This window comes from Staurois parvus, unplaced genomic scaffold (assembly GCF_062004578.1).
Source record: "Staurois parvus isolate SC_StPar_1 unplaced genomic scaffold, SC_StPar_1.0 ptg003758l, whole genome shotgun sequence".
Lineage (NCBI taxonomy): Eukaryota > Metazoa > Chordata > Amphibia > Anura > Ranidae > Staurois > Staurois parvus.
Genome location: NW_028321554.1, coordinates 30,330 through 53,124, shown reverse-complemented (window position 1 = coordinate 53,124; position 22,795 = coordinate 30,330). Strand labels below are relative to the sequence as shown.

General features: G+C 53.1%; 1 protein-coding gene across 2 annotated transcripts; it reads left to right on the top strand.

Moving 5' to 3' along the window:
- Positions 1 to 950: 950 nt before the first annotated feature.
- Positions 951 to 21,756, top strand: LOC149427442 (dysbindin domain-containing protein 1-like). Of its 2 annotated transcripts, none has more exons than XM_089668033.1 (4): positions 951 to 1,088; positions 14,005 to 14,166; positions 14,685 to 14,828; positions 20,577 to 21,756. In XM_089668033.1, the coding sequence occupies exons 1-4, from the start codon at positions 974 to 976 to the stop codon at positions 20,732 to 20,734; spliced, it is 579 nt and encodes a 192-aa protein (XP_089524159.1). In that variant the 5' UTR covers positions 951 to 973; the 3' UTR covers positions 20,735 to 21,756. The 2 variants fall into 2 exon arrangements, with proteins under 2 accessions (XP_089524159.1, XP_089524160.1); XM_089668034.1 differs by lacking the exon at positions 951 to 1,088 and adding an exon at positions 1,584 to 1,710.
- Positions 21,757 to 22,795: the final 1,039 nt, after the last annotated feature.

Below are 22,795 nucleotides of genomic sequence, written 5' to 3'. Positions count from 1 at the left end.
GTGGTGAGGATAGGGTGGCGGGCCGAGGATAGGGTGGCGGGCCGAGGATAGGGTGGCGGGTTGAGGATAGGGTGGTGAGGATAGGGTGGCGGGCCGAGGATAGGGTGGTGAGGATAGGGTGGCGGGCCGAGCATAGGGTGGTGAGGATAGGGTGGCGGGCCAAGCATAGGGTGGTGAGGATAGGGTGGCGGGCCGAGGATAGGGTGGTGAGGATAGGGTGGCGGGTCGAGGATAGGGTGGTGGGTCGAGGATAGGGTGGCGGGTCGAGGATAGGGTGGCAGGCCGAGGATAGGGTGGCGGGTCGAGGATAGGGTGGCGGGCCGAGGATAGGGTGGTGGTGAGGATAGGGTGGCGGGCCAAGGATAGGCTGGCGGGTCGAGGATAGGGTGGCGGGTCGAGGATAGGGTGGCAGGCTGAGGATAGGGTGGCGGGCCGAGGATAGGGTGGCGGGCCAAGGATAGGGTGGCGGGTCGAGGATAGGGTGGCGGGTCGAGGATAGGGTGGCGGGCCGAGGATAGGGTGGCGGGCCGAGGATAGGGTGGTGGTGAGGATAGGGTGGCGGGCCGAGGATAGGGTGGCGGGTCGAGGATAGGGTGGCAGGCCGAGGATAGGGTGGCGGGTCGAGGATAGGGTGGCGGGCCAAGGATAGGGTGGTGGTGAGGATAGGGTGGCGGGCTGAGGATAGGGTGGCGGGCCGAGGATAGGGTGGTGGTGAGGATAGGGTGGCGGGCCGAGGATAGGGTGGTGGTGAGGATAGGGTGGCGGGCCGAGGATAGGGTGGTGAGGATAGGGTGGCGGGCCGAGGATAGGGTGGTGAGGATAGGGTGGCGGGCCGAGGATAGGGTGGTGAGGATAGGGTGGCGGGTCGAGGATAGGGTGGTGAGGATAGGGTGGTGAGGATAGGGTGGCGGGCCGAGGATAGGGTGGTGAGGATAGGGTGGCGGGCCGAGGATAGGGTGGCGGGTTGTGGACAATGTTTTTTCTTGTTGCAGCTGTTTGCACCATTCTGCAGACACCGCCCTGTGCGCCGTGTGGACCAATCCTGGAGATCCGGCACATTGATGTGAATTCTGTGGTTTCCATCATCGGTAATGTCCTCATTAGCAGCCGGGCTGCAGCTGATGATGGCGGGGTGACAAGGGGGTGATATGGGGTGACACGAGGTGACATGGGGGTGACACAGGGGTGATGTGGGCGTGACACGGGGTGACACGGGGTGATATGGGGTGTCACGGGGGTGACGGGGTGACACGTGGGTGACATGGGGGTGATATGGGGTGTCACGGGGGCAACACAGTGGTGTCACGGGGGTGACACGGGGGTGACTCCCTGGAGGGCCGCATGCTGAGTCGCACGGCGTGGAATCCTAGCGACACGTCCCTCTGGGGAGCTCAGAGATCACAACAACAAGGCGGTGCCAAGGTGGCCCCATCTGGCGGAGGGGCCCCGGGAGGGAGGGGGGGAGCGTTGTGAAGTCGCAGTCTCTATGCAGATATAGATCGTTCAGGATGTGAGATCTGATGGCGGCGATAATATTCGATCTGTAGAGTTCATCGCTTCTTTATCTTTTCTGGTCGTTGTCTGGATTGGGTGTCGCCATGAAGCAGGAGGACAATCATGGCTCTGACATTGGCGCTCAGTCTTTAGGCTTCCGGGGCTCTGAAATCCCAACTCTGGGCAAGTGGACAAACAATTCAAATAGCCCCGAAGGTCGGTACAGAATAGAATGCCGCTTTATACATTGACATGCCTCCTTGGACCCAGTCTGTCCGGACAGTATGTGCACCTGCTGACTCGGCACCATCCACAGGCAGCTTAACTCTTTGAATCCAATAACTGAAGTACAGGCGGGGCTTTTTTCAGCATGAACACGGGGGGACGCAGGGGAACACGGGGGGATGCAGGAGGAAGCAGGGGAACACGGGGGGATGCAGGAGGAAGCAGGGGAGCACGGGGGGACGCAGGGGAACACGGGGGAAGCGGGGGAACACAGGGGGATGCAGAGGAACGCAGGGGAACACGGGGGGATGCAGGGGAACACGGGGGAAGCGGGGGAACGTGGGGGAACACGGGGGGATGCAGGGGAACACAGGGGCATGCAGGGGAACACGGGGGGATGCAGGGGAACGCGGGGGGACACAGGGGAATGGGGAGGAATGCGGGGGGACACGGGGGAACGCGGGGGAAAATGGGGGGAAGTGGGGGGACACAGGGGAACGCGGGGGGATGCAGGGGAACACAGGGGGAAGTAGGGGAACACGGGGAGGATGCAGGGGGACGCAGAGGAACACGGGGGAGCGCAGTTACAGCACCTAATGTATGTAATGGCAAGGGGTGCCGGAGGGTCTATTCATGCTGACTGCTGGGGACCTATTATCACTAGCAGGGATGTTTTTGTGTGAGGGTCTATTGTTGCTGCTGGGGATCTATTGCTGCTAGGGGGTCTTATTTTGTTGTTAGGGATCTGCTGTTGAGGGGGAGGTTGCTGGCTGCCTGAGGGTCTATTGATGCTGGCTGCTAGGAGATCTGTTGTTGCTGCTGGGATGTCTAATGTTGATGGGGTGGATCTTTTGTTTCTGGGGATGGTATTTTGTTGTGGGTGATCCATTGCTGCTGTGTGAGGGACCTATTGTTGCTGGAGAGGGGTCTATTATTGATGGGGTGGGGTCATTGTTGATGGGGTAGTCTATTGTGTGGGGGTCTATTGTTGCTGGGGGGTTCTATTGTTGCTGGGGGGTTAAATTGTTGTGTGGGGAATCTATTGTTGTGTGGGGAATCTATTGTTACTGGAGAGGGTCTATTTTTTCTGGGGTGGGGTCCTTGTTGATGGGGTAGTCTATTGTTGTGTGTGTGGATCTAGTGTTGATGGGGTAGTCTAGTGTGTGGGGGTCTATTGTTGCTGGGGGATCTATTGTTGCTGGGGGATCTATTGTTGATGCGGGGCTCTATTGTTGCTGGGGGGTCTATTGTTGCTGGGGGATCTATTGTTGCTGGGGCTCTATTGTTGCTGGGGGCTCTATTGTTGCTGGGGGATCTATTGTTGCTGGGGGATCTATTGTTGATGCGGGGCTCTATTGTTGCTGGGGGGTCTATTGTTGCTGGGGGATCTATTGTTGCTGGGGCTCTATTGTTGCTGGGGGCTCTATTGTTGCTGGGGGATCTATTGTTGATGGGGGATCTAGTGTTGCTGGCTGCAGGGGATCTATTTTACTGCTTTTCTTGTTAACATTAACAAATTTCATACAAATTATTTAGCACCACAACATGATTCTTGGCTCTGTGGTCTCTAAAAGGGGCGGGACTGGGAGGTGGGTAGGGGGCAGAATTAAGGGACGGTGCTCAGAGGGGGCGGAGACAATGGGGGGCTCAGAAGGGGGGAGTTCCTGCACCTATTCTCTGAGTACAGGAGATGGTTTTCCAGTCTTTTGAAGTGTAAGAAGACGACGAGTTATCTCTGCATAGTACTAACAATGGAAGCGGAGGGGAGGGGAGGGGCTAGCTAGGACTAAACTAGCACTAAACAGGAGGGGAGGACAGAGGAAACTACCAAAACCGCAGTAGTAAACCAGCAGTAGTGGGCCAAAACCGCTACTAGATGTCAGCAAACAACAAAACAAGAACAACCTGAGGCAGTTCAGCACAGAAAAATGAGATGAAAGTCAGGGCAGAACACGGATACTGGAAGGGGCCCCATTAGACCATCTATGGCCTGATGTGCGCCAAGGTGGGCTGGTTATTGCCTAGGCTACCTTCACGCGGTGCGGGGGGGGGGGGGAGGCCAGGGGTGGGCTGCTGGCGAGAATCTAGTGATCCTAAATGGTACTGCACACTGCTAGCATACCCCCAGATCTGTTCTCTGTACAAACATCCACCGTCATGTAACTGCTCCTCTGATTGGTTACATTTAAATGGAGCCTCCATGTGGCCTCCATGTGTCTGGCTGCCGGAACACAGGAACCCGTCCGCCCCGGCCGCCGTGTGCAGATCGTCTTCTTACACTTCCAAAGCCTGAAATTCATCGTCTGTGCGACTAGCTGGACTAAACATGCATCGGATCCAACTCCGGCGTCATACTGAAGAGTGCAGCTGCCTGTGGATGGTGCCGAGTCAGCAAGGGATCATACCGTCCAGACAGACTGGGCCCAAGGAGGCGGCATATGAAGCAGAACAATTAGGAATCAACTGTCCTTTGAAAAAAAAGGATTTACAGGAGGCCACCAATCCTGACCTCTGTGGAAATGCTAGATGCCTGGCCATGATAAGGGGGTATCTCTGGGTCTCCTGTGGGGGACCCGGGCCCTTCCCTGTGACAGGGGCCCCGCCAGCCCACAGCTTGTAATCCATTAGTAATATGACTTTTTATCTCAGCCGGAACCCCGTGTATTGCCACTCATCGCAGTCACTTATTGACACAGAAGTGCGGCTTCAGTATTTTATAAGTGACAGCGATCCCGGAGGCCAACTCAACCCTCCCTTCTCTCCCTGCATATACTACAGAGGAGGGGGCGGGGCAGAGTGAGGAGGGGGTGGGGTGAAACGAGGAGGGGGTGGGACTGGACTGAGAGGGGCACACAGCTGTAGTCTCGCACCCGCAGCATTATCAGACGCACCGACAGCGTGAGCTCCTCCTGTAAGTGACAGTACATTGTTCTCTGGGGCGGAGAGGAGCGCGGCGTACTGACAGGGAGAAGAGGAGGAGAGAGGCACTGGGCAGGGAGGAGAGAACTGTGCACTGAAGGGGGGGGGGGAGAAATTTGGAGGGAGAGCTCGGCGTGTGTGTGTGTGGGGGGGGGATTATACTGCCATGGGAGATATGCACACCTGCACTCTGAACGCAGCACACTCCTGAACCCTGCACTCTGATTGTAACACACTCCTGAACCCTGCACTCTGAACGCAGCACACTCCTGAACCCTGCACTCTGATTGTAACACACTCCTGAACCCTGCACTCTGAACGCAGCACACTCCTGAACCCTGCACTCTGAACGCAGCACACTCCTGAACCCTGCACTCTGAATGTAACCCACTCCTGAACCCTGCACTCTGAACGCAGCACACTCCTGAACCCTGCACTCTGAACGCAGCACACTCCTGAACCCTGCACTCTGAACGCAGCACACTCCTGAACCCTGCACTCTGAACGCAGCACACTCCTGAACCCTGCACTCTGATTGTAACACACTCCTGAACCCTGCACTCTGAATGTAACCCACTCCTGAACCCTGCACTCTGAACGCAGCACACTCCTGAACCCTGCACTCTGATTGTAACACACTCCTGAACCCTGCACTCTGAACGCAGCACACTCCTGAACCCTGCACTCTGAACGCAGCACACTCCTGAACCCTGCACTCTGATTGTAACACACTCCTGAACCCTGCACTCTGAACGCAGCACACTCCTGAACCCTGCAGTCTGAACGCTGCACACTCCTGAACCCTGCACTCTGAATGTAACCCACTCCTGAACCCTGCACTCTGAACGCAGCACACTCCTGAACCCTGCACTCTGAACGCAGCACACTCCTGAACCCTGCACTCTGAACGCAGCACACTCCTGAACCCTGCACTCTGATTGTAACACACTCCTGAACCCTGCACTCTGAACGCAGCACACTCCTGAACCCTGCACTCTGATTGTAACACACTCCTGAACCCTGCACTCTGAATGTAACCCACTCCTGAACCCTGCACTCTGAACACAGCACACTCCTGAACCCTGCACTCTGATTGTAACCCACTCCTGAACCCTGCACTCTGAACACAGCACACTCCTGAACCCTGCACTCTGATTGTAACCCACTCCTGAACCCTGCACTCTGAACACAGCACACTCCTGAACCCTGCACTCTGATTGTAACACACTCCTGAACCCTGCACTCTGAACGCAGCACACTCCTGAACCCTGCACTCTGAACGCAGCACAATCCTGAACCCTGCACTCTGAATGTAACCCACTCCTGAACCCTGCACTCTGAATGTAACCCACTCCTGAACCCTGCACTCTGAACGCAGCACACTCCTGAACCCTGCACTCTGAACACAGCACACTCCTGAACCCTGCACTCCTGAACACAGCGCACTCCTGAACCCTGAACCGTGTATGTAGCACACTCCTGGACTCTGTACACAGCGTTCTCCTGAACCCTGCATTCTGTACACTGCCCACTCTGTACATAGCGCAGTCCTGGACCCTGACCCCTGTATACTGCACACCCTGTATATAGCACAATCCTAAACTCTGCACTGTGTATGCGGCACACTCCTGAACCCTGCACCCTGTACACAGCATTCTCCTGAACCCTGCATTCTGTACACTGCCCACTCTGTACATAGCGCACTCCTGAACCCTGCACTCTGTATGTCGCGCACTCCTGAACCCTGCACTCTGTATGTCGCGCACTCCTGAACCCTGCACTCTGTATGTCGTGCACTCCTGAACCCTGCACTCTGTATGTCGCGCACTCCTGAACCCTGCACTCTGTATGTCGCGCACTCCTGAACCCTGCACTCTGTATGTCGCGCACTCCTGAACCCTGCACTCTGTATGTCGCGCACTCCTGAACCCTGCACTCTGTATGTCGCGCACTCCTGAACCCTGCACTCTGTATGTTGCGCACTCCTGAACCCTGCACTCTGTATGTCGCACACTCCTGAACCCTGCACTCTGTATGTCGCGCACTCCTGAACCCTGCACTCTGTATGTCGCGCACTCCTGAACCCTGCACTCTGTATGTCGCGCACTCCTGAACCCTGCACCCTGTACACAGCATTCTCCTGAACCCTGCATTCTGTACACTGCCCACTCTGTACATAGCGCAGTCCTGAACTCTGCACTCTGTATGTAGCACACTCCTGAACCCTGCATTCTGTACACTGCACACTCCTCAACTCCGCACTCTATTATCAGTGTACTGCTAAAACCCTGCAACTGTAACACGATTCTTAACTCTGCACTCTGTACATAGGGCACCGCTAAACCCTGCACTCTGTATGTCGCGCACTCCTGAACCCTGCACTCTGTATGTCGCGCACTCCTGAACCCTGCACTCTGTATGTCGCGCACTCCTGAACCCTGCACTCTGTATGTCGCGCACTCCTGAACCCTGCACTCTGTATGTCGCGCACTCCTGAACCCTGCACTCTGTATGTCGCGCACTCCTGAACCCTGCACTCTGTATGTCGCGCACTCCTGAACCCTGCACTCTGTATGTCGCGCACTCCTGAACCCTGCACTCTGTATGTCGCGCACTCCTGAACCCTGCACTCTGTATGTCGCGCACTCCTGAACCCTGCACTCTGTATGTCGCGCACTCCTGAACCCTGCACTCTGTATGTCGTGCACTCCTGAACACTGCACTCTGTATGTCGTGCACTCCTGAACCCTGCACTCTGTATGTCGTGCACTCCTGAACCCTGCACTCTGTATGTCGCGCACTCCTGAACCCTGCACTCTGTATGTCGTGCACTCCTGAACCCTGCACTCTGTATGTCGTGCACTCCTGAACCCTGCACTCTGTATGTCGTGCACTCCTGAACCCTGCACTCTGTATGTCGCGCACTCCTGAACCCTGCACTCTGTATGTCGCGCACTCCTGAACACTGCACTCTGTATGTCGTGCACTCCTGAACCCTGCACTCTGTATGTCGTGCACTCCTGAACCCTGCACTCTGTATGTCGTGCACTCCTGAACCCTGCACTCTGTATGTCGTGCACTCCTGAACACTGCACTCTGTATGTCGCGCACTCCTGAACCCTGCACTCTGTATGTCGTGCACTCCTGAACCCTGCACTCTGTATGTCGTGCACTCCTGAACACTGCACTCTGTATGTCGTGCACTCCTGAACCCTGCACTCTGTATGTCGTGCACTCCTGAACCCTGCACTCTCTATGTCGTGCACTCCTGAACCCTGCACTCTGTATGTCGCGCACTCCTGAACCCTGCACTCTGTATATTGTGCACTCCTGAACCCTGCACTCTGTATATTGTGCACTCCTGAACCCTGCACTCTGTATATTGTGCACTCCTGAACCCTGCACTCTGTATGTCGCGCACTCCTGAACCCTGCACTCTGTATGTCGCGCACTCCTGAACCCTGCACTCTGTATGTCGCGTCCTAGGATCGGTGCAAATATGTTACATAAGCTGTTATTCGTGCCGAGAATTTGTTTGTAAGATGCAGAAGAAAGCAGCAGGGAGCCAAATGTACCCTAAGAGGGTTAAACACAGAGGATGGAAGCTGATGGGGGGGTAGAAGATGGGTTCAAGTGCAGAGCTTCAGGGAGCATGTGCAAAGGTGGCTACAGATCCTAGAGGGCACTTCCCCATTCGGTCATCTTCAGCTGGACTGGGGAATGTTTGTAGACCTTTCCACGGTTGTATGTTGGTAGAAAGATCGTTCTGTGTTCAGGTTCCAGCACACACAGCTGACCTTTATCCAATATTTGGAGGCAGCTTGACCCCTCGGGGAAGGGGGGAGGGGTTTCCGTGTTCCGGATGCAAAGTTTTGTTGATGTTTGGACTCTTGGAACCGGATAGGTCATCATAGGTTACAGCACTCTGCATCTAAATACTGGACCTTGACTGGACCTTCTATATTCATCTAAATACTGGACCTCGACTGGACCTTCTATATTCATCTAAATACTGGACCTCGACTGGACCTTCTATATTCATCTAAATACTGGACCCTGACTGGACCTTCTATATTCATATAAATACTGGACCCTGACTGGACCTTCTATATTCATCTAAATACTGGACCTCGACTGGACCTTCTATATTCATATAAATACTGGACCCTGACTGGACCTTCTATATTCATCTAAATACTGGACCTCGACTGGACCTTCTATATTCATCTAAATACTGGACCTTGACTGGACCTTCTATATTCATACAAATACTGGACCTCGACTGGACCTTCTATATTCATATAAATACTGGACCTTGACTGGACCTTCTATATTCATCTAAATACTGGACCTTGACTGGACCTTCTATATTCATATAAATACTGGACCTTCTATATTCATCTAAATACTGGACCTTGACTGGACCTTCTATATTCATCTAAATACTGGACCTTGACTGGACCTTCTATATTCATACAAATACTGGACCTCGACTGGACCTTCTATATTCATCTAAATACTGGACCCTGACTGGACCTTCTATATTCATCTAAATACTGGACCCTGACTGGACCTTCTATATTCATCTAAATACTGGACCCTGACTGGACCTTCTATATTCATACAAATACTGGACCTCGACTGGACCTTCTATATTCATATAAATACTGGACCTCGACTGGACCTTCTATATTCATACAAATACTGGACCTTGACTGGACCTTCTATATTCATATAAATACTGGACCTTGAATGGACCTTCTATATTCATATAAATACTGGACCCTGACTGGACCTTCTATATTCATATAAATACTGGACCCTGACTGGACCTTCTATATTCATACAAATACTGGACCTTGAATGGACCTTCTATATTCATCTAAATACTGGACCTCGACTGGACCTTCTATATTCATCTAAATACTGGACCCTGACTGGACCTTCTATATTCATACAAATACTGGACCCTGACTGGACCTTCTATATTCATCTAAATACTGGACCTTGACTGGACCTTCTATATTCATATAAATACTGGACCTTGACTGGACCTTCTATATTCATATAAATACTGGATTTGAGCTGCGGTCCCCTTAAGGGGGAGGAAAAGAAGCAGAGTTGGGGTGCTGGAGGATTCTCACCCATGCAGGGAAGCTGATTTGCAGCTCTCTCAGGATTTTTTGGGTGGGAGAGAGCCTCCAATGACAGGTCCTGTGGTCCTGAAGGGGTTAACCCACCTGCAAGAGAGGGCTGAAAGGGGCAGGAAGCTCCCAGCAGAAGTCTGTGGGGTATTCTGTGGACCATCATACAGATGTGAGAGGGCTGAGGGCTGTTTGCCGGAGATGCAGGACCCCTGGGGCAGGCGGGGACTCTACACCCTGTTGTGGGACTAGTTTATACTGGCGGTGAGCCCAAGTTTCTGGACTGTTTTGTTTGTTTGTGTTTTTTGCTGAAGCAAACGGTTTGTCTTTAGAAAAATAAAGTTTTGCTTTTATAAATACGGCCGGCGGGCGACCCGAACCTCCCAAATATCACGAAACACCAAAAAGGCGATGAATATAAAAGCCTAATATCTGACCCTCCCCCATAGAGGAGTCCTCTGCAGTGATCTCGGTATGGACTGACCGCTGGAGATACCGCATGTCTGTGTGTGGATAATCTGCGCCGTATTGGACCAATCTGTCCCAACACACACAAGGAGACGTACACAGATTTTACTTGTAGTAGTATCGGGGGGGGGGAGGGGGGTTGGTTGGGTGAGGGGAGGGGGGTTGGTTGGGTGAGGGGAGGGGGGTTGGTTGGGTGAGGGGGGGGCGTATGTCGTTATCATCCATTTCCTTTGGTGGATTTGACGTTTATCACGGGAATACCTTGTCCCGGGAGTTCCGGAGTCGTACGCATTGCTCAGCCGCTGCACCTGAGTGACAGTTTTATGGCCTCATTTATGTTTTATTAACATTCATGAATAAATAAGGAAAGATTACCAGAGCTGAATATAGTTACAGCCGGGGGGGGGGGGGGGGGGGGCCGGTTCAGGCACCCCCAACTCTGATTGTATGTAAGGACAAGGGGTTCTGGGGCGCGCTGGGGGGTATATTGATGCTGGTTGCTGGGGGATCTATTGTTGCTGGAGGGGATATATTTGTGTGTGGTGGTCTATTGTTGCTGGAAGGGATCTACTGCTGGTTGAGGGGTCTATTGTTGCTGATTGCTGGGGGATCTATTGTTGCTGGAGTGGATCTTTTGTTGTGTGGTGGTCTGTTATTGCTGGGGAGAGGGTTATGTTGCTGGAAGGGATCTACTGCTGGTTGAGGGGTGTATTGTTGCTGAATGCTGGTGGATCTATTGTTACTGGGGAAATATATTGTTCTGGGGGATCTATTGTTGCTGGAGTGGATCTATTGTTGTGTGGTGGTCTGTTGTTGCTGGGGAGAGGGTTATGTTACTGGAAGGGATCTACTGCTGATTGAGGGGTCTATTGTTGCTGAATGCTGGTGGATCTATTGTTACTGGGGGAAATCTATTGTTCTGGTGAATCTGTTGTTGCTGAGGGGGTCAATTGTTGCTGAAAGGGATCTACTGTTGAGGAAGGGGTCTATTGTTGCTGTCTGGAGAGTCTGTTGTTGCTGACTGCTGGGAGATCTGATGTTGCTGGGGTGGTATTTTGTGGAAGCCCATTGTTGTCAGGGGATCTATTGTTACTTGGAGGTTTTATTGCTGTTGGATCTGAGGGATCTATTTTACTGCTTTTCCTGTTATTAACAAATTCCTTACATATTATTTAGCGCCACAAAATGATACTTGGCTGTGTATTCTCTAAAAGGGACGGTGCTCGGAGGCGGGTAGGGAGTGGAACCAAGGAACGGTGCTCGGAGGCGGGTAGGGAGTGGAACCAAGGAACGGTGCTCGGAGGCGGGTAGGGGGTGGAACCAAGGAACGGTGCTCGGAGGCGGGTAGGGGGTGGAACCAAGGGACGGTGCTCGGAGGCGGGTAGGGGGTGGAACCAAGGGACGGTGCTCGGAGGCGGGTAGGGAGTGGAACCAAGGAACGGTGCTCGGAGGCGGGTAGGGGGTGGAACCAAGGGACGGTGCTCGGAGGCGGGTAGGGGGTGGAACCAAGGGACGGTGCTCGGAGGCGGGTAGGGGGTGGAACCAAGGGACGGTGCTCGGAGGCGGGTAGGGGGTGGAACCAAGGGACGGTGCTCGGAGGCGGGTAGGGGGTGGAACCAAGGGACGGTGCTCGGAGGCGGGTAGGGAGTGGAACCAAGGGACGGTGCTCGGAGGCGGGTAGGGAGTGGAACCAAGGGACGGTGCTCGGAGGCGGGTAGGGGGTGGAACCAAGGGACGGTGCTCGGAGGCGGGTAGGGAGTGGAACCAAGGGACGGTGCTCAGAGGCGGGTAGGGAGTGGAACTAAGGAACGGTGCTCAGAGGCGGGTAGGGAGTGGAACCAAGGAACGGTGCTCGGAGGTGGGTAGGGAGTGGAACTAAGGAACGGTGCTCAGAGGTGGGTAGGGAGTGGAACCAAGGAACGGTGCTCGGAGGCGGGTAGGGAGTGGAACTAAGGAACGGTGCACGGAGGCGGGTAGGGAGTGGAACCAAGGGACAGTGCTCAGAGGCGGGTAGGGAGTGGAACTAAGGAACGGTGCTCGGAGGCGGGTAGGGAGTGGAGCTAAGGAACGGTGCACGGAGGTGGGTAGGGGGTGGAGCCAAGGGACGGTGCTCAGAGGCGGGTAGGGGGTGGAACCAAGGGACGGTGCTCGGAGGCGGGTAGGGGGTGGAACCAAGGGACGGTGCTCGGAGGCGGGTAGGGGGTGGAACCAAGGGACGGTGCTCGGAGGCGGGTAGGGGGTGGAACCAAGGGACGGTGCTCAGAGGCGGGTAGGGGGTGGAACCAAGGAACGGTGCTCAGAGGTGGGTAGGGGGTGGAAAAGTTTTGAGACTAGTTTCTGAACACACCAACAGATGGCAGCACAAGGCTGCATGCACAGTTACAGGGAGCACCAACCTTCATAAGTCAGTGTGCCAAAAGACATCGTCCTGTGTACATTGGGAGCTGTGCAACTGGCGCTATTCTGCCCACATGTGTTACCACGTCTGATATTTCATCATGGACAGCAACATAGAAGAGAGAGCAATCGTGAAATTCTGTGTGAGACCCATACACCCAAGTTCCATCACCGGTAATGATCCTTGACATGAAGGATGGCTCATCCACGGCACATTGATGGAGTTCTTGGCAGACTTCGGCGTGGTGTTCCTTCCGCTCCTGGGTCAGCAGCCTGGGGGACAAACTTGGCAGCAACACAGTGCATGTTCCAATCACACGTGAGGATTTCCTGGACTGTTTCGTATGACACACCAACAATGGCGGCCATGTTGAGGATCGTTCTCCTACCATCGTCATACACAAGTCCCCGAATGGTTTCCACATTTTTAAGGGTTGAACTCGTTGAAGGTCTTCCTGATCTCTCATCTTCCACTGTTGAAGAGCGCATGCCGCTCAGAACACCTCGAACGACTCATTGCGTCATCGCCATAAACCTGCCGAATCCTGACAGACTTCTCAGAGGAACATTTGTCCGGTTTCACGCAGAATTTCATGTTGGCTCTTTCTTGATGAAATGGCAGATGTGGTAACACACGTGGTCAGAAGAATACCAGTTGCACAGCTCCCCATGTACACAGGACCATGTCTTTCTCCACACTGACTTATAAAGGTCGGTGCTCCCTGTGACTGTGTGCGTGCAGCCTTGTGCTGCCATCTGTTGGTGTGTTACAAAACTAGTCTGGAACCTTTTTGACACCACCTTGTATGTGGTGAAGTCAGGCTAAGGATGACAGCGGTGGAGCCTCTACCTTTCACAATAAGTGAGGATTAGATTTAGACCTCTGCAGGGGTGCAGCGTAGGGGGTTCTTTACTGTCAGAGCGGTAAAGATGTGGAACTCCCTTCTACAGTTGGTGGTGTACGCAGGGAGTGTCAGTAAAGCACTTAGATGGGCATCTTGGTGAATGCAATATACAGGGATATGGGAAAAGTATTGAGACGCAGAGGCTGAGCTGGACGGACTGCTGTCTTCATTCATCCAACGATGTGACTGTAATATTCAAGCTGTCATTTTTCGGGGCTGCTTTTCATCTGATTGGTTGGGCCGGGAAGGACTCCTCTTCTATCCGACTCCTTACCCAAGACGGTTATTTGGCTAAGCTGGAGTTGTCACCTGATTTGGTGTCGGGCTTCTCCCAGACTGGGGGGCTCTCAGGACATCATATCCCACCTCGCTGGTCGGTTTGCCTGTTCTTATCTCTTTGTGGTTTATACTTTGTATCCAATGTTGTATTTTTGTATTTCTCTCCATTGCAGCCTGTGCAGAGCAGAGCAGAGAAGCCGGGAGCCCGGCTGTACCGCCCCCTAGGGCCCCATCAGAGGTGACTGTAGAGGAACCCCAACATTCACCGGTGGTAGAAGAAGAATCCGGGATCCTGGCACCAAATTCCGGCCTCCTGCAGGTCACAGAAAGAAGACGTAAGTGTTGAGTGCCGGAATATTGTGGTTTTCACATCACGGACCCCCCCCCCCAATGTCATGAAGAGGGCCCCTGTATATCCAATCTGCACCCAGCTGAAACTCATCGAACAAAACCATTAGGAGGGCAAAGAAATCGCTCACTGGCTTCTATGGTGTGCAGGGCCGTGGATAAGGGGGTACCACCGGTCCTACTGCCTACCAGCCAGCAGGGGGGGCCAGGCAGCTGGGTGGATTGGATGTGGGCAGGGAGGACGATCAGCACGGCATGGGGGGGAGGGGGGATTACTGGAACCGATCCCCTGTATGGCTCTTCCTGTAGCAGCTGAAATCCGGCTTCTCCTCCTCTCCCTCCCGCTGCTGCATTGGGTGAAAAGAGCTAAATATTGGGATTTGTAAGTTCTGAGTCTCTGGCTCTCCTGGCTGATGTCCACGAATGTTCGATGGGTGTATAAAGGGTCGTTCTTCCTCTGTATGGGTCGGGTGGAGTGACGGGTCTTTTGTTGGCACCTTTGCAGAGCCTCTGAGCAGCGTCTCGTCCCTTGAAGTGCACTTTGATCTCCTGGACCTGACGGAACTCACAGATATGTCAGATCAGGAACTGGCCGAAGTGTTCGCCGACTCGGACGATGAAAACCCGCACAACGAGCCGCCACCACCAGGTATGACGTCCATCCAAACTAGAGACCTGAACTAGGCGGAGGAGAAGGTCCCACAACACGTGGCTTCCTTCCAATGGTACATCTCCTACTAGAACTCAAACTAGAGACCTGAACTAGGCGGAGGAGGAGATCCCACAACACGTGGCTTCCTTCCAATGGTACATCTCCTACTAGAACTCAAACTAGAGACCTGAACTAGGCGGAGGAGGAGGTCCCACAGCACGTGGCTTCCTTCCAATGGTACACCGCCTAGTTCAGGTCTCTAGTTTGAGTTCTAGTAGGAGATGTACCATTGGAAGGAAGCCACGTGCTGTGGGACCTCCTCCTCCGCCTAGTTCACGTCTCTAGTTTGAGTTCTAGTAGGAGATGTACCATTGGAAGGAAGTCACGTGTTGTGGGACCTCCTCCTCCGCCTAGTTCACGTCTCTAGTTTGAGTTCTAGTAGGAGATGTACCATTGGAAGGAAGCCACGTGTTGTGGGACCTCCTCCTCCGCCTAGTTCAGGTCTCTAGTTTGAGTTCTAGTAGGAGGAGGAGGAGGTCCCACAGCACGTGGCTTCCTTCCAATGGTACATCTCCTACTAGAACTCAAACTAGAGACGTGAACTAGGCGGAGGAGGAGGTCCCACAACACGTGGCTTCCTTCCAATGGTACATCTCCTACTAGAACTCAAACTAGAGACGTGAACTAGGCGGAGGAGGAGGTCCCACAACACGTGGCTTCCTTCCAATGGTACATCTCCTACTAGAACTCAAACTAGAGACGTGAACTAGGCGGAGGAGGAGATCCCACAACACGTGGCTTCCTTCCAATGGTACATCTCCTACTAGAACTCAAACTAGAGACGTGAACTAGGCGGAGGAGGAGGTCCCACAACACGTGGCTTCCTTCCAATGGTACATCTCCTACTAGAACTCAAACTAGAGACGTGAACTAGGCGGAGGAGGAGGTCCCACAACACGTGGCTTCCTTCCAATGGTACATCTCCTACTAGAACTCAAACTAGAGACCTGAACTAGGCGGAGGAGGAGGTCCCACAACACGTGGCTTCCTTCCAGTGGTACATCTGCTACTAGAACTCAAACTAGAGACCTGAACTAGGCGGAGGAGGAGGTCCCACAACACGTGGCTTCCTTCCAGTGGTACATCTGCTACTAGAACTCAAACTAGAGACCTGAACTAGGCGGAGGAGGAGGTCCCACAGCACGTGGCTTCCTTCCAATGGTACATCTCCTACTAGAACTCAAACTAGAGACGTGAACTAGGCGGAGGAGGAGGTCCCACAACACGTGGCTTCCTTCCAATGGTACATCTCCTACTAGAACTCAAACTAGAGACGTGAACTAGGCGGAGGAGGAGGTCCCACAACACGTGGCTTCCTTCCAATGGTACATCTCCTGCTAGAACTCAAACTAGAGACCTGAACTAGGCGGAGGAGGAGGTCCCACAACACGTGGCTTCCTTCCAATGGTACATCTCCTGCTAGAACTCAAACTAGAGACGTGAACTAGGCGGAGGAGAAGGTCCCACAACACGTGGCTTCCTTCCAATGGTACATCTCCTACTAGAACTCAAACTAGACACGTGAACTAGGCGGAGGAGGAGGTCCCACAACACGTGGCTTCCTTCCAATGGTACATCTCCTAGTAGAACTCAAACTAGAGACCTGAACTAGGCGGAGGAGGAGGACCCACAACACGTGGCTTCCTTCCAATGGTACATCTCCTACTAGAACTCAAACTAGAGACGTGAACTAGGCGGAGGAGGAGGTCCCACAACACGTGGCTTCCTTCCAATGGTACATCTCCTACTAGAACTCAAACTAGAGACGTGAACTAGGCGGATGAGGAGGTCCCACAACACGTGGCTTCCTTCCAATGGTACATCTCCTACTAGAACTCAAACTAGAGACGTGAACTAAGCGGAGGAGAAGGTCCCACAACACGTGGCTTCCTTCCAATGGTACATCTCCTACTAGAACTCAAACTAGAGACGTGAACTAGGCGGAGGAGGAGGTCCCACAACACGTGGCTTCCTTCCAATGGTACATCTCCTAGTTGAACTCAAACTAGAGACGTGAACTAGACGGAGGAGGAGGTCCCACAACACGTGGCTTCCTTCCAATGGTACATCTCCTGGTGAAATCACAATGTAGATCCCGCCGGGGAGGATTCATAAAGGAGCTGAGAATCTTCAGTCAGTTGTAGCTGTGATCACCTTGTATTCCCAATCGATGGAACAGACCGGAATTTGCTGGTCGTATGATTGGGAGATGGAGGTAAATCTTCGCTTACATTTAACGAATCGAGATTTTTAACTCCTTTAATAATTCATCCCGGATGTCTGCTGAGCTCCGTCCTCCATGTCCAACATTTCCCTTCCTTGAGTCTCACTCCAGGGCTACTGTAATGCAAAATCAATGAATCCAACCCGATCTCCCGATTGTGACAAACGTTTGTAGCCATTTTGTTTTATCATTAGCAATGTGCACAACCTGCGGCCCAACCTGCGGCCCAACCTGCGGCCCAACCTGCGACCCAACCAGCGGCCCAACCTGCGGCCCAACCAGTGGCCCAACCAGCGGCCCAACCTGCAACCCAACCTGCGGCCCAACCAGCGGCCCAACCTGCGACCCAACCTGCGGCCCAACCTGCGGCCCAACCAGCGGCCCAACCTGCGGCCCAACCTGCCCAGGAGGCAAACAGCCCCCCCCAGGCTGTGGTCTCCTCCTATAGGACAAGACACTTCTGGTACAAGTCTCAGAGTATTTATATGCACTCACAGCCTCCACCTGGGTACCTCTCTCCAGGGATTGGCTGGGGATGCATAACTTTTCAGCTGCTGATTTGATTCTCCCAGCCCACTATCTTCCAGAACCCTCCAGAAAGACAAAGGGAAGCAGTCAGCCCTGCAACCAGTGAAACGCAGAACAGACCAGAATAATCGCTCACAGATACATGGATTACAGTGAGCCAACAACTACATTTACCCAACCTTGCACCTATCTAGTGCTCATCACATGCCTGGAAGCAGAGCCTGAAATGAGGAGGAAGGCCCCTCTTACACCCTTGACTCGGGGCCCCCGGGTGAAGTCATCAGGGGTCTTCAGTGGAGCAGGCAGCGGACCACAGGAGATTGGAACTGATGACAGCCGGCAGAGGACATGCTGCCAGTAGCAGGAGCAGCAGGGTGGTAGGTAGGTACCGGTGACAGCAGAGTCAGGCGGGCCGGGTCATACACAGGCAGGACGGACCACCTACAGGCAGGGCCAGGACAAGGGGTGGACAGGAGGGACAGCTGCCCTGGGAGCAGTGGGGATTTGGGGGGCTATGCTAGAAGTCATTTGGAGGGAGGATTTCTGTTAGGAAGAGAGATTTGGGGGGGAAGGAGTAGTGATAGTAGGAGAGGGGATTTGGGGGAATTGTGCTGGGAGAGGGGGGATTTGGAGGGGGATGGAGGATTTATGCTCAGAGGGGATTTGGAGGATTTATGCTAAGAGGGGATATTTGAGAGGTAGAGGATTTATGCTGGGTGGGGGGGATTTGGGGAGGGAGAGGATTTCAGCTGGGTGGGGGGGATTTGGGCTGGGAGGGGGGATTTGGGGAGGGAGAGGATTTGGACTGGGAGGGTGGATTTGGGAAGGGAGAAGATTTGAGCTGGGTGGGGGGGATTTGGGGAGGGAGAGGATTTGAGCTGGGTGGGGGGGATTTGGGGAGGGAGAGGATTTGGGCTGGGAGGGGGGATTTGGGAAGGGAGAAGATTTGAGCTGGGAGGGGGGATTTGGGGAGGGAGAGGATTTGAGCTGGGAGGGGGGATTTGGGGAGGTAGAGGATTTATGCTGGGTGGGGGGGATTTGGGGAGGGAGAGGATTTCAGCTGGGTGGGGGGGATTTGGGGAGGGAGAGGATTTGGGCTGGGATGGGGGATTTGGGGAGGGAGAGGATTTGGACTGGGAGGGTGGATTTGGGAAGGGAGAAGATTTGAGCTGGGTGGGGGGGATTTGGGGAGGGAGAGGATTTGGGCTGGGAGGGGGGATTTGGGAAGGGAGAAGATTTGAGCTGGGAGGGGGGATTTGGGGAGAGAGAGGATTTGAGCTGGGAGGGGGGATTTGGGGAGGGAGAGGATTTAGGCTGGGAGGGGGGATTTGGGGAGGGAGAGGATTTGGGCTGGGAGGGGGGATTTGGGAAGGGAGAAGATTTGAGCTGGGAGGGGGGATTTGGGGAGAGAGAGGATTTGAGCTGGGAGGGGGGATTTGGGGAGAGAGAGGATTTGAGCTGGGAGGGGGGATTTGGGGAGGGAGAGGATTTAGGCTGGGAGGGGGGATTTGGGGAGGGAGAGGATTTGGGCTGGGGATGGGGGATTTGTACTGGAAGAGGGGGAATTTTTTGGGGGGGAGAATTTTAGCTTGCAAAGGGAATTTATGCTTAGGGGGTAAGTGTGAAGATTAGTGGGAGGAAGATTAGAGCGCAAACATTTTTTTGGGGGGAGGAGGAGGGTTGCTGACACATAACGTCCACACATTTGGGGGGGGGGTGCCATCTGCCATCTTTGCACTGGGTGCTAGGTGACTTTGTCCCAATACTGGGTATGGGGTACAGGCAGAGACAAGGTCAGGGTGCAAGCCGGGTCTGGAACCGATCAGTGAAGCAGAAGCCAATTGAACAGACAGGAGCGGAGGTCAGAGGACAAGCCCGAGGTCAGTGCAGGCAGAGTTCAGGGGGAAGTCAGGCCTAGCCGGGTCAGCAACTGGAATCAGGATATGGGATCACAGGAACACGGGATCCACTGGAGGCTGAAGACAAAGCAGCTCTGACCCGGAGCACTGGCAGTTTAAGTAGCCTGTCTGGCGCCAACATCACGAGTGCACAAGATCATACCAACGCACACGTGTATGCGCACCATTGTGCGCACTCCCATTTCCTTTGTGCACGAGAAGGAACATGTATTAGCCTGTGAATGTGCCCAGAAGACCATCCAGAGGAGCCATCTTGTTTACTGGCATGCCCTTCCTGACTGTTACATTAGATACAATAGAAAACAATAGGCTGTTGGTACATAACTGAATATATACCGTATACAGCGGACTACTCGGGATGACTACCTCACCGGGCACCAGAATCCAGTCCACCAGATCGATTTGATGGGTGGATGGAAGGAGCCGGGCGATGAGATGCAGCAAATAGGGCGTTCAATGGCTACTTTACTTCTATTTTAATGACGGGGATTAGCCTCCTGTCCTGATGGTGGAGAGGAGGAAGACCTGGAGACAACCCTGAACGGTTACACAACATGACCTAATCAGACAGAAGGGCGGCTTGGAGATATGTCCTTCTAAAGCTTTAGTGTGATGGTATAAATAAATTCCGAATAGCCAAGGCCCCCCCCCCCCCCCCTCCGTGACCTTGGAAAATGATCTGCCATCCAAAATGTAGTTAGCCAGGATAATCCATATATTGTGTTGCGATGGAGTAGGAAGCCGAAGGTAAAAAACGACCCAACTCTGCAGGTGACTCAGCATCTATCCCAAGGCTAATGAACCTTTCATAAAACAATTCCAGTGTGGAGGGAGATCGTGCTCTGAATACGCGAACGACCAGCTCAGCTCTCCATCTCTTCCCATGACCTTGTTAGGCAGGAAAGGACGGCACTAAGTTCTAGGCCTCCCAGATACATTTCTCTGTTTAAATTTACACCTTAGGATTTTGTGTCTAGGGGAACCCCCTCTCTGATACCATCTCTTCATTTCCAGGTCTACAGTTGCCTCCTCTGCCACGTGCCGGGTATCTACGCTCTCCATCCTGGACCCGATCGCGAGCAGAGAGGGAGAAGAAGCATCTCAGTGATTCAGAACTGCAAGGAGGCCTGCTGGACACGTTCCTTGCTGTAGAGAGATCCAAAGAGAATTAGAAAAAAGCCAATTCAATGGTCCCTGCTGCCCTCTTATCATCCATATCAGGGAATGGACCACAGAAAGTGCCAAGACCATAGCTCTCAAAACTGCTTTAGTCATCTTGATGTTGCCCTCATGGTAGAACCTTGCTGGCCCCAGAGAAGAGAACTGGGGTCCAGAGTCCAACTCCTAATAGTAGAGGAGCTGCAAGTGACAGTGAAATACGGGAGAAGTGAAGGATCAGTAACTGTAATAGTGTAGTTGACCTTGTAATATGACCAGCATTGTAATACGTTCAATATCAGAGAACCCAGTACAACACAACCAATGGACTGCCCTTCACCACCATTCCCTGCCCTCTGATACGTCTGGCGCTCACAGATGAATTCATAGTCAAAGGAGATGGAACAAGAAGCTGAGGCTTAGTACTCCAAATGCTTTGATTGGGTCTACACCAGCACAGTGCTGATTGGTGAGAAGGTAAGGAACCCACCACACCCGTGATGGAACTTCTATGAGGCCTACCACAAACCCATCCCTCTCCCTGGAGGCACAAAGAGAGGAGCACACGTCAAGATGGTAGTTTGCAGCTTTTGGGACAAATTCCAGATGACATAACGTCTTTCATAAGCACAGAGTTCCCCCCGCAGCCTTAAGTACACCTCATCAACCACACATATACCTTCATTGGGCCCTACGTTGGGTCAAAGACTTGCCACCAAACGTTTGTGGATCGTGTTGGTGTTCGGATGCACATGGTCACAAGCAATTTGTCAGATAGTCCTCACGTCATGTTGAAGAAGCCGCGTCCTGATGTGTATTCCAAAGTTCAGGTGACCACTTTTGTTTCGTTACTTTGGTGACACTTTTGCACTTTAAAATCACATGAAGTGGCTGCACCCCACAGCAAAGGGATTTCCCCTTGAAGGCCCCCTAGGAGGGGGAAGGTTCATGGCACTTAAGGGGTTTGTTGTTGATGGTTTCAGATGGTTCTGTTGCTTGCAACATGTTGCATTAAATTCTTTCTGAACTACATAAATATGCACATCTGTTTGTGATTCCTGTAATATTCTAGAAGGGCGTCTCCTAAATCTTCATCATTTAGAAGGTACACTTTGGTGGTCTTTGCCAGTGACTCCAACCCTTGGAACACCCTTCCTTCCACTGACACCAGCAATGGGGCACTACTCCTTCCATTGACGCCAAGGTTGAGGGACTATTCATCCCAATGACACCAATGATGGAGCACTATTCCACCAATACCAATGATGAGGCAATATTCATCCCAATGACACCATCGATGGGGCACTATTCCACCCAATGGCACCAATGATGGGGTAATATTCCACCCAATGACGGGGCACTATTCCACCCAATGACACCAATGATAGGGTACTATTCCACCCAATGAGGAGGCACTATTCCTTCAATGCCAATGATGGGGCACTATTCCTTCCAATGACACCATCGATGGGGCACTATTCCACCCAATGACACCAATGATGGGGCACTATTCCTCCCACCAATACCAATGATGGGGCACTATTCCTCCCACCGACACCAATGATGGGGCACTATTCCTCCCACCGACACCAATGACGGGGCACTATTCCTTCCAATGACACCATTGATGGGGCACTATTCCTTCCAATGACACCATTGATGGGGCACTATTCCACCCAATGAAACCAATGATGGGGCACTATTCCTCCAATACTAATGATGAGGCACTGTTTATACTCTTTTTGACCAAGGGCACTATGTGTTTTTTTTTTCTTACTGGCACTGACCACCAAGTTAGAGGCATGGTTTACACCCACTGATGCTGGGGCATTTTCTATTCCCAGGGGGCCAGAGTCCTGGGTTTATGTGACATGCAATACCAGGAGGCAAAGGGCACATAGTGCACATCATTCGCCTAGGCCAGTGGTCTCCAAACTGTGGCCCTTTGCTTGCCTTTATCTGGCCATTGAGGCACTTTTCCTCCCACTGACACCAACAATGGGGCTCACTGACACCAACAATGGGGCCCTATTTCTCCCACTGACACCAGCAACAGGGCACTATTCCCCCCACTG